Here is a 12,255-nt window from a genome sequence, read left to right as displayed (position 1 = left end):
TTCCGGCAGGGGGTCGACCCTCTGCCGAAAACGTAGGGGGTCGACCCCCCTGTCGGAAAGTCAGGGGGTTAACCCCCTGCGTGAAAACGCGGGGGTTAACCCCATGCGTTTTTCGGCAGGGGGTTACCCCCTGCCGAAACAGCAGGGGACCCCTGCCCCCTGCCTTTCTGCCAGGGGGTCGACCCCGGCAGAGGGTCGACCCCAGCAGGGGGTTTAACCACCTGCTGTAACAGGCAGGGGGTCAAGCCTTTCCAGCTCAGGCAAGGGGGCGACCCCCCTGCTGTTCCGGCAGGGGGTCGACTCACTGGCGGAAAGGTTGGGGGTCAACCCCCTGTACGAACAGGGGGTCAGTTAACTCCCTATGTTACGTAAGGGGGTCGACCCCCTGCCGGAACAACAGGGGAGTCGACCCCTTGCCAGAACAACTTTTTTTCTCGTGGTGACTTCATTTTAAAACAATGTTTTTTTTTGCAGATTTTTCAACGGAACCAGCTCGTGCTCAGCCACCTGTGGTAAGTAAGTATAAAAAACAATGCAAATCGAGTAAATACCCGTGGTGAGTAAGTGATGCAAGCGTATCACATGTTATTTAATTTATTAGATGTAACACTTTATTGTTCACACACTCACTTAGTTGTTGATATTTAGGGTTGCTTCGTTGGAGTTCGAAGATCATGCTGAGCATGATTTTAATGTATGAATATTGAAGTGTTCTTATTTTTGGAGTACGGAGTCCATGCTAGGCATGGTAGTAGTTAGTGAGATATTGAAGTGTGTTTGCTGCAGGTACATGTTTGCCATTTGTTTGATATGAATGATTACGATGTATTGCAATGCTTGATATAATTGTATTCATGCTTGCATGTAGTTACTTTCAATTTGATTATGGCTTTCATGTAAAATTGTATAATGAAAGCATGTTTCAAATGATTGTATTGTGTCATTAATAGTTTGCACATGAAAATATTAAGTTATCAATGCATGCATCAAAATTCTTGTTATTGTATGACATCATATATTGCATGATAAATTTGATATGTTCTTCATCGTAGCATTCTGATTGTTTCCTTTTAATTCGTTAGGCTATTATTCGTAACATCATAAGAAAATGACTGCAAACCGTGAATGGATGTACCGTAAGATAGTGGACAATGAATTATCGCATGAATATATGGATGGTATTGACAATTTTATTAAATTTGCAACAGCAAGTGTCAGTACAGTGGATCCCACAGGTCAGATTAGGTGTCCCTACAAGATTTGTAAGAATAATCGATTTGTAGAACCTCATAGCGTTAGACATCACCTATACAGAAAGGGTTTTGTGAGTGATTATCAGAACTGGACGTTTCATGGAGAAGACTTTAGAAACGATTTTGATGCACGGGTGAATATGGTGCACGATAATCCATATATGGATTTGATATTTGATGCCGCAGGAACAGAACTGGGTTCTGCTATGAGTTCTAGTGATGTAAGAACTGTCGTAGATGAAGAATCACCAAACGATGCAGCTAGTAGATTTTATGATTTACTTAGAGATGCTGATGAGCCACTTTGGAACGGTTGTGAGAGTCACACTATCTTGTCTGCAGTTCTTTAACTAATGAATTTGAAGTCCGAGTATAATTTGAGTCAATCATGTTTTGACCGTTTGTGCATGATTGTGAAGAGTATGTTGCCCAAAGATGAGAAATTGCCACAAAATTTCTATCGTGCGAAAGTTATGGTCAACGCTCTAGGTATGGGTTACAAAAAGATTGATGCTTGTCCAAATCACTAATGTTGTATTTCAAGGAGCAGGAAAACAATATATCATGCCCGTCATGTGGGCATCCTCGGTTCAAGCCAAAGACAAGAGGCAATGGTAGCACGAGATCAAAGGAAGTTTTATACAAGTCGCTCCGCTACTTTCCTATCACTCATAGATTGCAGCGATTGTATATGTCTTCAAGGATAGCTAAACACATGAGATGGCATGCAAATAAAGTTCGACACGATGAAAACAAGATCACACATCCTGTAGACGCTGAAGCTTGGAAGCACTTTGATCGTACTCATCAGAACTTCGCTATGGAAGTGCGAAATGTTAGACTTGGTCTCTGTACAGATGGATTTAATCCATTTGGAGGTAGATCAACTCCATACTCATGTTGTCCAGTATTTGTAACTCCATAGAACCTTTCACCAAGCTTGTGTATGAAACGTTCAAATCTTTTCTTGTCTTTGTTGATCCTTGGTCCGACCTCACATGGCGAAAATCTTGATGTATATCTAAGGCCATTGATTGATGAACTAAAAGTACTGTGGGATGACGGTGTTACCACGTATGATGCAAAAAAAAAAAAAATTTTCAACATGAAAGTCGTTGTTCTATGGACAATTAGTGACTTCCCTGCATATGGTATGCTATCTGGTTGGAGCACACATGGGAGGTTGGCTTGTCCGTACTGCATGGAGGATTCCAAAGCTTTTAGATTGAGGCATGGAAGGAAGCCTTGCTGGTTTGAGTGCCATCGTCGATTTCTACCCAGCGACCATCCATTCCGACGACAAAAGAATGCGTTTAAAGCGGGCACAACTGAAATGGAAGGTTCATCCTCAAGATTGTCTGACATAGAGATTCTAAGAAGATTGCAATATTTTTCAGATGTATTAACAGATGCCCGATGTCCTACACCCTTCTGTGGATTTGGGAAGGATCACAATTGGACGAAGAAATCTATTTTTTGGGAACTACTGTATTGGTCGACTTTATTGATACGACATAATTTGGAAGTGATGCATGTGGAGAAAAATGTGTTTGATAATATGTTCAATACAATAATGAATGTTAAAGGAAAAATGAAGGATAATTCGAAGGCTCATATGGATTTAAAATTAATATGTAAAAGACCAGAATTGGAACTCAAAGAGTATAATGGCAAAGTACTGAAACCAAAGACAAAGTACGTGCTCGGACCTAATCAAATAAAACATGTATGTCAATGGTTGAGACAACTGAGATTTTCAAATGGATATGTCTCTAACATTGCTCGGGCTGTGAAGATTGACGATGGACAATTATATGGGTTAAAGAGCCATGATTGTCATATCTTTATGCAATGATTGATACCCCTTAGCATTCCATGATATGTTAGACAAACCTATATGGGGGGTATTGTCTGAGTTGAACGGATTTTTTAGAACATTGTGCGCATCGGAGGTCGTAGTATTAGATGTAAAAAATCTCGAGAACTCTGTCATTACCACTGTTTGTCTGCTAGAAAAGATATTTCCGCCAGCATTTTTTTATGTTATGGAACATTTGATCATACATCTGGCATATGAACTAAGGGTTGGTGGCCCTGTGCAATATCGATGGATATACCCATTTGAAAGGTATGTTGCGTACGACCACCTTTTTCTCTCAGATGTGATAATTACAAATGAAATAATTAAATATAAACCTATATGAGGATTTATCTATAATAACCGTCCCAAACAAAACAGACATAAAAGGCTACAAAACTAACATCACATCCATCATAATTGAGTGAACAAAACATTCACCGTACAGATCTAGCTCCCTAGCTATTCAAGGAACAGAAGAAAAATGAAATGGTGAAGGCACATAGATTATGAGTTCATGCTACAACATTGTGGCTATGTACCACTGATCATCACAAAATATCTTAGTGACTTATGTGAAATCCTAAAATTAACTCTCTTGATTTATGGATCATAACGTAGCCATCTTAGGAAAGCTCAGCAACAAATTCATTTTCTTTTGACCGTTGGATCTTAGTTGGCTTGCATAGAGTGAATTTTTTAGTTGGCACCCCTCGAAAGAGGGCTGGAGTGATTAAAACTTGACGCTGAATGGTTTGTCAAGGTTCAAAGAGCCAATTGCATGGTCACTTTCAGTGGTATGGTTGGTGAAAACGCATCCATCCAAGCCTGGCCCAAGTCGGCAGTTCTCTGGTCAGGTAATCCAAAAAATAATAAAAATAAAAATACCCAAGCATTTTTCAAGTTACACACATGAAGCCAAGATTATTATTTTCTTATATTTTCCCTCTGCCAGCAGGAAGAGCGTGTACCTTTCTAAATGGGAAAAAAGTGAACACCAAACCCAAATGGGTCCCATTCTTCCCTTATGTCATCCCTATCCTCATACCCCTCGTTAAGATTTCATTGATGTAAGTTGTTTTGATCAAATCCGACTTTATAGACTTGATCTACATCATTCATTTACTGAAGATTGACATTTAAATCACCAAAATCCGACTTGTGTGCATGATTTTTTTTTGGCAAATCAACAATCGGTTGACAAAACACAAAATTTTGTGATTTAAAAAATCATATTTTCTTCATTGAAAAGAAACGATCCAAAGGTAGGTTCTTACTAAACAACCATGCTAAATCCGTTTATAGAATCAGATTTAATCATAACAACTCGTATCATAAGATTTAAGAGGGATACTAAGAAGGGGATGAGTGGAACCGGACTCCACCAAACCTGCCGTGTCCCAATCGTTTAAAACATTAAAAATCCCTGATGAGTCGGACCTCAAAACAAGACAAGTCTCATTACTTTGTCTTCTTTCTCCTTGAATGCAGCAACTATGTTTTGTTAGTGCATCACTTTCCTCTGCTTACATCACTGTTTTTGTCTTATATTTGGTTGATGAAAAGCACACTGAGCGAAACCAACTACGCCTAAAAAAATCTCTCACAAGCAACAAGAATCAGTGGCATATCAGCTAATAAATTCCTGTCATGTTTGCAAGCAAGAAAAACTCTTATAGGAAAAGAAAGTTTTACCTATGAAAAATTTTGATACGAGAAGTTTTTCAAAAGAAAAATGTTCGCTTGTTTGTGTAGCATGAGAAAAACAGAATGGGAAAATGTGAAAAAATGAGAGAGGAGGAAGGGTGGGGGTGGAGCTTCTCCAATGTGGTTTTTTGAGAGATGGATGATAGTGTGATGGATGGTGGCGGTAGAAAATCATCATGAAGTGGTGGTGGTGGAGCTTCTCCAGTGTGGTTTTTTGAGAGGTGGATGATAGTGTGATGGATGATGGCAGTAAAAAATCATCATGAAGTGATGGTGGTAGAGATTCTCTGGATGTGAGTGATGGTGGGTAGTGATGGATGGTGGCAATTGATAGTGGCAGGGGTGATTTTCCAAGAGGTGGGTGCTGGTGGATGGATAGTAGTGATGGTGAGATGGATGATAGTGATGATGGTGGTGGTAGAGCTTCTCCGGTACCATTTTTCGGAAGGTGGGTGATGGTGAGTGGTAGTGGTGAGATAATGGTGGTGATGAATAGTGAAAAATCATCGTGAGGAGGGTGGCTTTTCAAAGAGTGGATGATTGTGGGTGGTGGTGGTGAGACAGTGGATCTCACCATTTTCTCTCCTCATGGAGAAATGTTTTCTATCAAAAAATATACTTTTTAAGAAAAACTCTCTCAAAGAGAATTTTTAATTGTACAGAAATTTTCAATTAGTGCACCACTTTCATACATCTTTCCCACTTCCAAACGTGACCTAAGTGTGGGCGTCAAAAATAAATTCTTAATTCTAATGGAATTAGCTTCCAATAGCCACTACAATCCATGGAAATAGACAAAGAAACCTAAATTTCTCCACCCAGCTAATGCACGTCACCTTGTGTTGTATACGTTCAAAACCCACTGGTATAGTCGGTCTAACCCCAGCTTGCCTTTAAAAAAAGAAGAAGATAACAAATACATCAACATCTCTTCCCTAGCGTGCAAGCTTTCCATTTATTTAACATTTGAAACGCTCACAAGATCATGGACATCTTGTTTTATAAAATCTCTAGTTGGCATGAAATGAAAGTTTACGTTGTTCTCACTCCCGCTCTAAAAACGCCAATACATTTCCAAAACTTTTACGGTTCCTACCACTCGCGAGGCACCAGTATTAGCGCAAAAACTCCTTGGACATTTTGGTCATTGTACTAATCACATATTTTATCCCGTTATTAAACATTATTTAAACGTTGTTTCCGCATCTAAAATATCCTGCGAAACCTTTTGGAGAGAGAGAAATGAGCTCCGGGGCGCCAAGCCCGGAACCGCACTACGACATCTTAGAATGGCTCGAGGCCGTCGATGCCGACCCCATCGACGATCAGTTTTTGTCTCCCTTGTTGGACTTGGACCCCTACGACTACGAGTTGTGGGACCTCTCCCGCGACGAACCGGCTGGGATCCCGGCGAGATTTTCCGGCGAGAATCGCAACAAGGAGCAACAGGTCAAACGCAGCCGGAAAGACGGCAGCGGCTACGGCACGTCGCGTCGAACGGGCGGAGACGGGCCGAGAGGGAAGGGCTCGGCCCGATCATCGTCGACGCCCGGGAGGGAGTCGCGGTGGGCGGAGCGCCTGCTCAGCCTCTGCGCGGCGGCGATCGAGAGCCGGAGTGCAGCGCGGGTGCAGCACCTCCTCTACGTCCTCCGTGACCTCTCGTCGGAGTCCGGCGATGCCAACCAGCGCCTCGCCGGCCACGGCCTGCGTGCGATCACCTGCGAGCTCGCCGGCGAGCCTAAGCCCTCGCCATGCTCGGCCTTCGCTGGCGTCGAGCCGCGGCTCTTTCACCGCACGCTCGTGATGTTCCACGAGCTCAGCCCCTGGTTCACCTTCGCGCACACCCTCGCTAATGCCGCCCTCCTCGAAACCCTCAGCTCCGCCGCCGCCGACTCCGGCGACGCCACCGCGGTGGTCCACCTCGTCGACATCGGCGTCTCCCACGGGGTCCAATGGCCGACGCTCATCGAGGCCCTTGCGCGTCGACACGGCGGCCCTCCGTCCCTCGTCCGCCTCACGATCGTAGCCGACGTTGCTGGAGCTCCCTTCGCTGCGGGTCCTCCGGACGATGACTTCCCGGCGAGGCTGGAGCTGTTCGCCAAGTCGGTCAACGCCAGCCTCGAGGTCAGAGTCGTCCGACGAGAGCTCCTGGCATTGACCGGCAGCGACCTCGGCGTGAAGGAAGGGGAGAGGCTGGCAGTCTGCCTGCAGTTCCGGCTGCACCAGTTGGGCGAGGGGAAGGAGGAGATGGAAGGGTTCCTAGGATTTCTGAGAGACCTCTCACCGGAAGTCGTCGTACTGAGCGACAACGATGCCGATCATCCGTCCGGCGGCTTCCTGGCAAGGTTCGCGAGGAAAGTGGAGTTCTTGTGGCAGTTCCTAGACTCGACGAGCGTGGCTTTCAAAGGGAGGGAGTGCGAGGAGCGGAGGGTGATGGAAGGAGAGGCCGGAATGGCGTTGCTGAGCGGCGGGGAGAGGAACGAGCGGAGGGAAGAGTGGGCGGCGAGGATGCAGGAGGCCGGATTCGTGGGGGTCCCGTTTAGCGAGTTAGTGTTGGATGGCGGGAGGGTGTTGCTGAAGCACGATTCCAACTGGGAGATGAAGGTGGAAGAAGGGTGTGCCTTATTATGCTGGAAAGGGCAGCCTGTCTCCTTTTGCTCTATCTGGAGGCCCCGGGGATGCCTGCCAAGGAAACACGAAATAAAAGCAAAATTACATAGAAAAGAAGGCAGCAAGAAATATCAAATAACACGGCAGCTCTAAAAAAAATATTTCAACAAAATTATTATTTACTAACTTGTTGTACCTATGCAAACTAACTCAAAAAAAAATGCAAAACCTTTTTTTGGATTTCTAGACTCTATTAAAAAGCAAATTCCTACATACTAGGACTTTACACCAGGAGTGCTCTTCAAAAATCAAACATGAGCATTGGATGCTTTTTACCCACTTTCTTCTACCTTGAGCACCAAGTTAATGGTGGGCATTGAATACCTTTTCTCATAGCCTTACATTAACCAATATTTTCTCCCCCTTCTTGCACACCTATGGATTCTCTTAACATTAATTTTTTTTGAGATCACAGCTTTGTGAAACCATAAGCAATTTGTTCACTTGTAGAGCAATGCTTCAACACTAATTCACCTTTTTCAACTGGCATCTCTTATAAAATGATATTTAAGTTTGATGTGCTTTGTTATACAATGAAAGGTAAGATTTTTAGCAATAAAAATTATAGGCCGATTATCACAACAAAGCTTAGTTAAAAGTTTTTGTTCTGTGTGCAGGTCCTTCAAAACACGCCTTATCCAGATTGTTTGACAGGTAGCAGATATAACAACAATATATCCTGCTTCTGATAATAACGCTATTGAATTTTGCTTCTTTGAACACTACGACACAACGCCTGAATCAAAACCAAACACAAAACCGTTTGTGCTTTTTCGATCATCTATTGAGCTTGACCAATCAATGTCAGTAAATCCAATCAAATTAAACTTAGTAACATGATTATAAAAAATTGCATAATTGATTGTTGCCCGTATATAATAGAGAATCCTTTTTGCTACGCTTAGATGTTGCACAGATGGATTGTGCATAAACCTTGAAATCAAACTGACCGAAAATACGATGTCTGGCCGAGTGTGAGTTAAATACATTAATCCGCCGACCAAGCTTCTAAAATATCTTTCATTTACTCTTGCCATTCCATCTTCCAAACTCATTTTCTCATTCGAATTCATCGAAGTTTCACAAACTTTGCAATTCAACAATTTTTATTTTTTGAGAAGTTCCAATGCATACTTTTCTTGAGACACGAAAATCTCTTCTTTAGATTGCACAATATGAAGACAAAAAAAATATATATATATAGCAACCGCAAATCTGACATTTCAAATTCTTTCATTATACTATTTTTAAATTCCGCAATAAGCTTAAATGAAGAACCAGTGTAGATAATATCATCTACATAGACACTGACAATGAGCAATTCATTCTCATTTACTTTGACATAGAGTGTAGGTTCACTATCACTTCTTTGAAAACCATTTTAGTGGAAGAATTTATCAAAGCAACTATACCATGCACACAGAGCTTGTTTTAGCCCGTATAAAGCCTTTTTTAATTTATAAACTTTTTCTTCCTTTCCTTTAACAACAAATCCAAGTGGTTGGTCAACATACGCGACTTCATTTAGAAAACCATTTAAAAATGCAGCCTTAACGTCAAATTGATAAACCTTCCATTTAAATTGAGCTGCAATCGCAAGGATCATTCTTACTGTTTCAAATCTTGCAACAAGTGAAAAAATTTCAGTAAAATCAATTCCATATTTTTGCACGAACCCTCTAACAACTAACCTTGTCTTATACTTTTTTACATTTCCACCATCATCATACTTGACATTGTAAACCCACTTTACTCCAATTGATTCTTTTCCGGGTGGTAAATTGGAAAGCTCCCATGTGTCATTCCTCTTGATGACCTCCATTTCTTCTTTCATTGCATCTATCCATTTCTTATCTGCACATGCTTCATCATACGATGATGGTTTTACTATGACAAAAGCAAAAACACATTTATAAATATCTTCCAGAGACTGTACCTTTTTTGGAGAAGTGTCCTCATCAAGTGTAGACTCAATATTTTCTATATATTCATCTCTCATACTTGACGTTTCTGAAGATAATACTCCATTAGTATGATTTGATTATGGTGTACCTTCATTAATTTGCAACTTTAGGCTTTCACTGTTGGCCCATTCCCAACAAGCTTTTTCATCAAAAATAACATCCCTTCTTATAATCAATTTTTTAGAAGAAGGATTATAGAGACGATATCCCCTAATTTCATTACTATAACCAACAAAGATACACTTTTCACTTTTTTTGTCTAACTTGGTTCTTTCTGAAGAATCAATCAAAGCATATGCTATACTGCCAAATACTTTCAACATACTTACATTTGGTTTTCGATTCCACCAGGCCTCATAAGGCGTTTTGTTTCGAACTGCCTTTGTTGGAGAAATATTTAGGATATGTACTGCAGTGTTGGCGGCTTATGCCCAAAACTCGTTAGGCACCTGCTTTTCACTTAGCATGTTGCGTGCCATTTTTACCACTGTACGATTTTTTCTTTCTGCTACTCCATTCTGTTGTGGTATCTTTCTTACTGTCAGTTGTCTGCGAATACCATGATCTTTGCAAAACAAACCAAACTCATCAGACAAAAATTCTCCTCCTCCATATGTGCACAATATTTTTATAGTTTTCCTTTTTTCATTTTTTACAAGGAACTTAAATTCCTTAAATCTATCAAATGCATGAGATTTATGAGTAAGAAAGTACACCAAACTTATTCTAGTAAAATCGTTAGTAAGAAGCAAAAAAATATTTGCTATTGTTTAATGAAGGAGTTCTCATGGGCCTGCATATATCAGCATGAACTAATTCAAGAGGTTCATTAGCTCTCCATGCTTTCTCAACCGGGAATGATAATTAGTGTTGTTTACCATAAACGCACCCTTCACATATCTCATTCGTACAATTAATGGTTGGCAAACCACCATATTTTTCTGATGCAAAAGTTTCAAACCATTAAAATAAAGATGCCCATACCTCAAATCCCATAATTTAGATTGATCAGGACTATTTGCCATAAAGGCACAATCATCTATCTTGATCATTTCAAGTGAGAACATTTTATTTTGAACCATATTGATTTTTACAAGAATTGTATCATTCTTATTTTTAATCTCACAGACGTCATTTTCAAATAAAATAGTGCAGCGTTTTTTAACAAATTGCCCTACACTCAGTAAATTCTGGGCCAAACCAGGAACATAATATACGTCTTGAATGTATTGTTCATTACCTGATTTTGTCTTGATTGCAACTGTTCATCTGCCATTAACGTCTACTTTATTGTTGTCCCCAAGCCACACACTCAACTTCACGATCTCATCAATATTTTTAAAGAGGCTTCTATCACCGGTCATATGATTACTACAACCACTGTCTACAAACCACACTTCACTTTTGCAACTGTTAGTATTCATGCTTGCAAGAAACAAATTTTTATTTTCATCTGCAAAATTTACTTGTTGCTTTGCCTTTTCAAAACATTGGGCTTCAATATGACCAAATTTCTTTAAAAAATGACATTGTTTCTCTCTAAAGAACATATTTTGATTACCTTTTTCTGTCCCATCATTCCTTTGAGAAGTATCATAAAACCTTCCTCGACCTCTTCCACGTCCACAAAAGGTTCCTCTAAAACCTCCTCGTCCTCGACCTCTACCTTCACCCCTTTGATCACACTGATTATTGTTTTCTTTTGGAATTTCAACTTTAGATTGAAAAGCCCGTTCTAACAAATTTTTTGAAGACCTGTTTATGCAATGCTCATGGGCTAAAATGAACCCCATTAGTTCATCAATAGAATACACAAATAAATCCTTGGACTCTTCAATTACAGTAACAATACGATCAAATTTAGAAGGCAAACATCTTAAAACTTTTTCTACTACTTTTTGATCATCTAAAAGTTCACCAAAAGTCTTCATCTGATTTACAATAGTAGAGAGCCTAGAAAAGAAGGTTTGAATTGAGTCACTGGTTTTCATAAAAAACACTTCAAACTCTCTTCTTAAGGTTTGAAGCTTAACAATTGTGATCTTTTTGTCATCATGGAACTTTTGTTTCAAGAGTTGCCAGGCTTCTTTTGACTTTGTAACACCGACAATAGTTGAAAAAATGGTTTCGAACACAACCTGTTGTAGTACTAACAATGTCTTTGCATCCCTTTTTGGGGTTTCTTTTATATCAATTTTTTTTGCTGCTTTTGTTCCTTCAATATCTGTATAATCATTTTCAACAAACTCCCAGAGGTCTTATCAGATAAAGAAAGTCTTCATCTTCATATTCCAGAATTCATAATTTTCACCATTAAAAATCGACACTAATGATTGAGACAAATTGAGAGAATTGGAATTATTTGCCATACCAATCTTACTCAGAAATTATCCTTAAAAAAAATAAAATTAAGTATGCTTCGGCAATTCTCCTACTATGTTTTTCTCGTAACGCCCAACTCCGATTGCAACCTGGCTTTGATACCAAAAATTGAAGAAAATATGAAATAAAAGCAAAACTACATAGAAAAAAGATAGCACAAGGAATATCAAATAACACAGCAACTGAAAAGAAATATTTCAACAAAATTACTATTCATGAAATTGTTGTACCTCTGCAAACTAACTCAAAAAAGAGCACCTATTTATAAGCAAAACCTTTACATGAAAGTAGGAAGCCTAAGCTAAAAAATAAGAACACATCTCACGTGCACTACTTTTTTGGATTTCTAAACTACCAAAAAGCAAATTCCTACAAACTAGGACTCTACACTACGTGGGCTTGAAGTGCTTTTCAAGCTTCA

At 40.2% G+C, this 12,255-nt stretch overlaps 1 protein-coding gene across 1 annotated transcript; it reads left to right on the top strand.

Annotated features, from left to right (window-relative positions):
• Positions 1-6,060: 6,060 nt before the first annotated feature.
• Positions 6,061-8,139, top strand: LOC149846034 (GRAS family transcription factor). The gene is made up of 2 exons (XM_089990317.1): positions 6,061-7,433; positions 8,106-8,139. Exons 1-2 carry the CDS (start codon positions 6,061-6,063, stop codon positions 8,137-8,139), a joined length of 1,407 nt encoding a protein of 468 aa, XP_089846443.1.
• The last annotated feature ends 4,116 nt before the right edge of the window (positions 8,140-12,255 follow it).

The sequence above is a fragment of the Nuphar pumila genome, chromosome 2 (assembly GCF_984573655.1).
Source record: "Nuphar pumila chromosome 2, dmNupPumi1.hap1.1, whole genome shotgun sequence".
NCBI classification, from domain to species: domain Eukaryota; kingdom Viridiplantae; phylum Streptophyta; class Magnoliopsida; order Nymphaeales; family Nymphaeaceae; genus Nuphar; species Nuphar pumila.
The sequence above is the reverse complement of the archived record's forward strand: the minus strand, read 5'-3'. Positions and strand labels throughout refer to the sequence as shown.

Bases quoted from the DNA above. Each gene is read 5' to 3' on its own strand.
- LOC149846034 (XM_089990317.1), top strand. From the start codon at position 6,061: ATGAGCTCCGGGGCGCCAAGCCCGGAACCGCACTACGACATCTTAGAA. The intron at 7,434-8,105 runs GTGTGCCTTATT...TTCTGTGTGCAG, and splicing joins GAGATGAAGGTGGAAGAAGG to GTCCTTCAAAACACGCCTTA.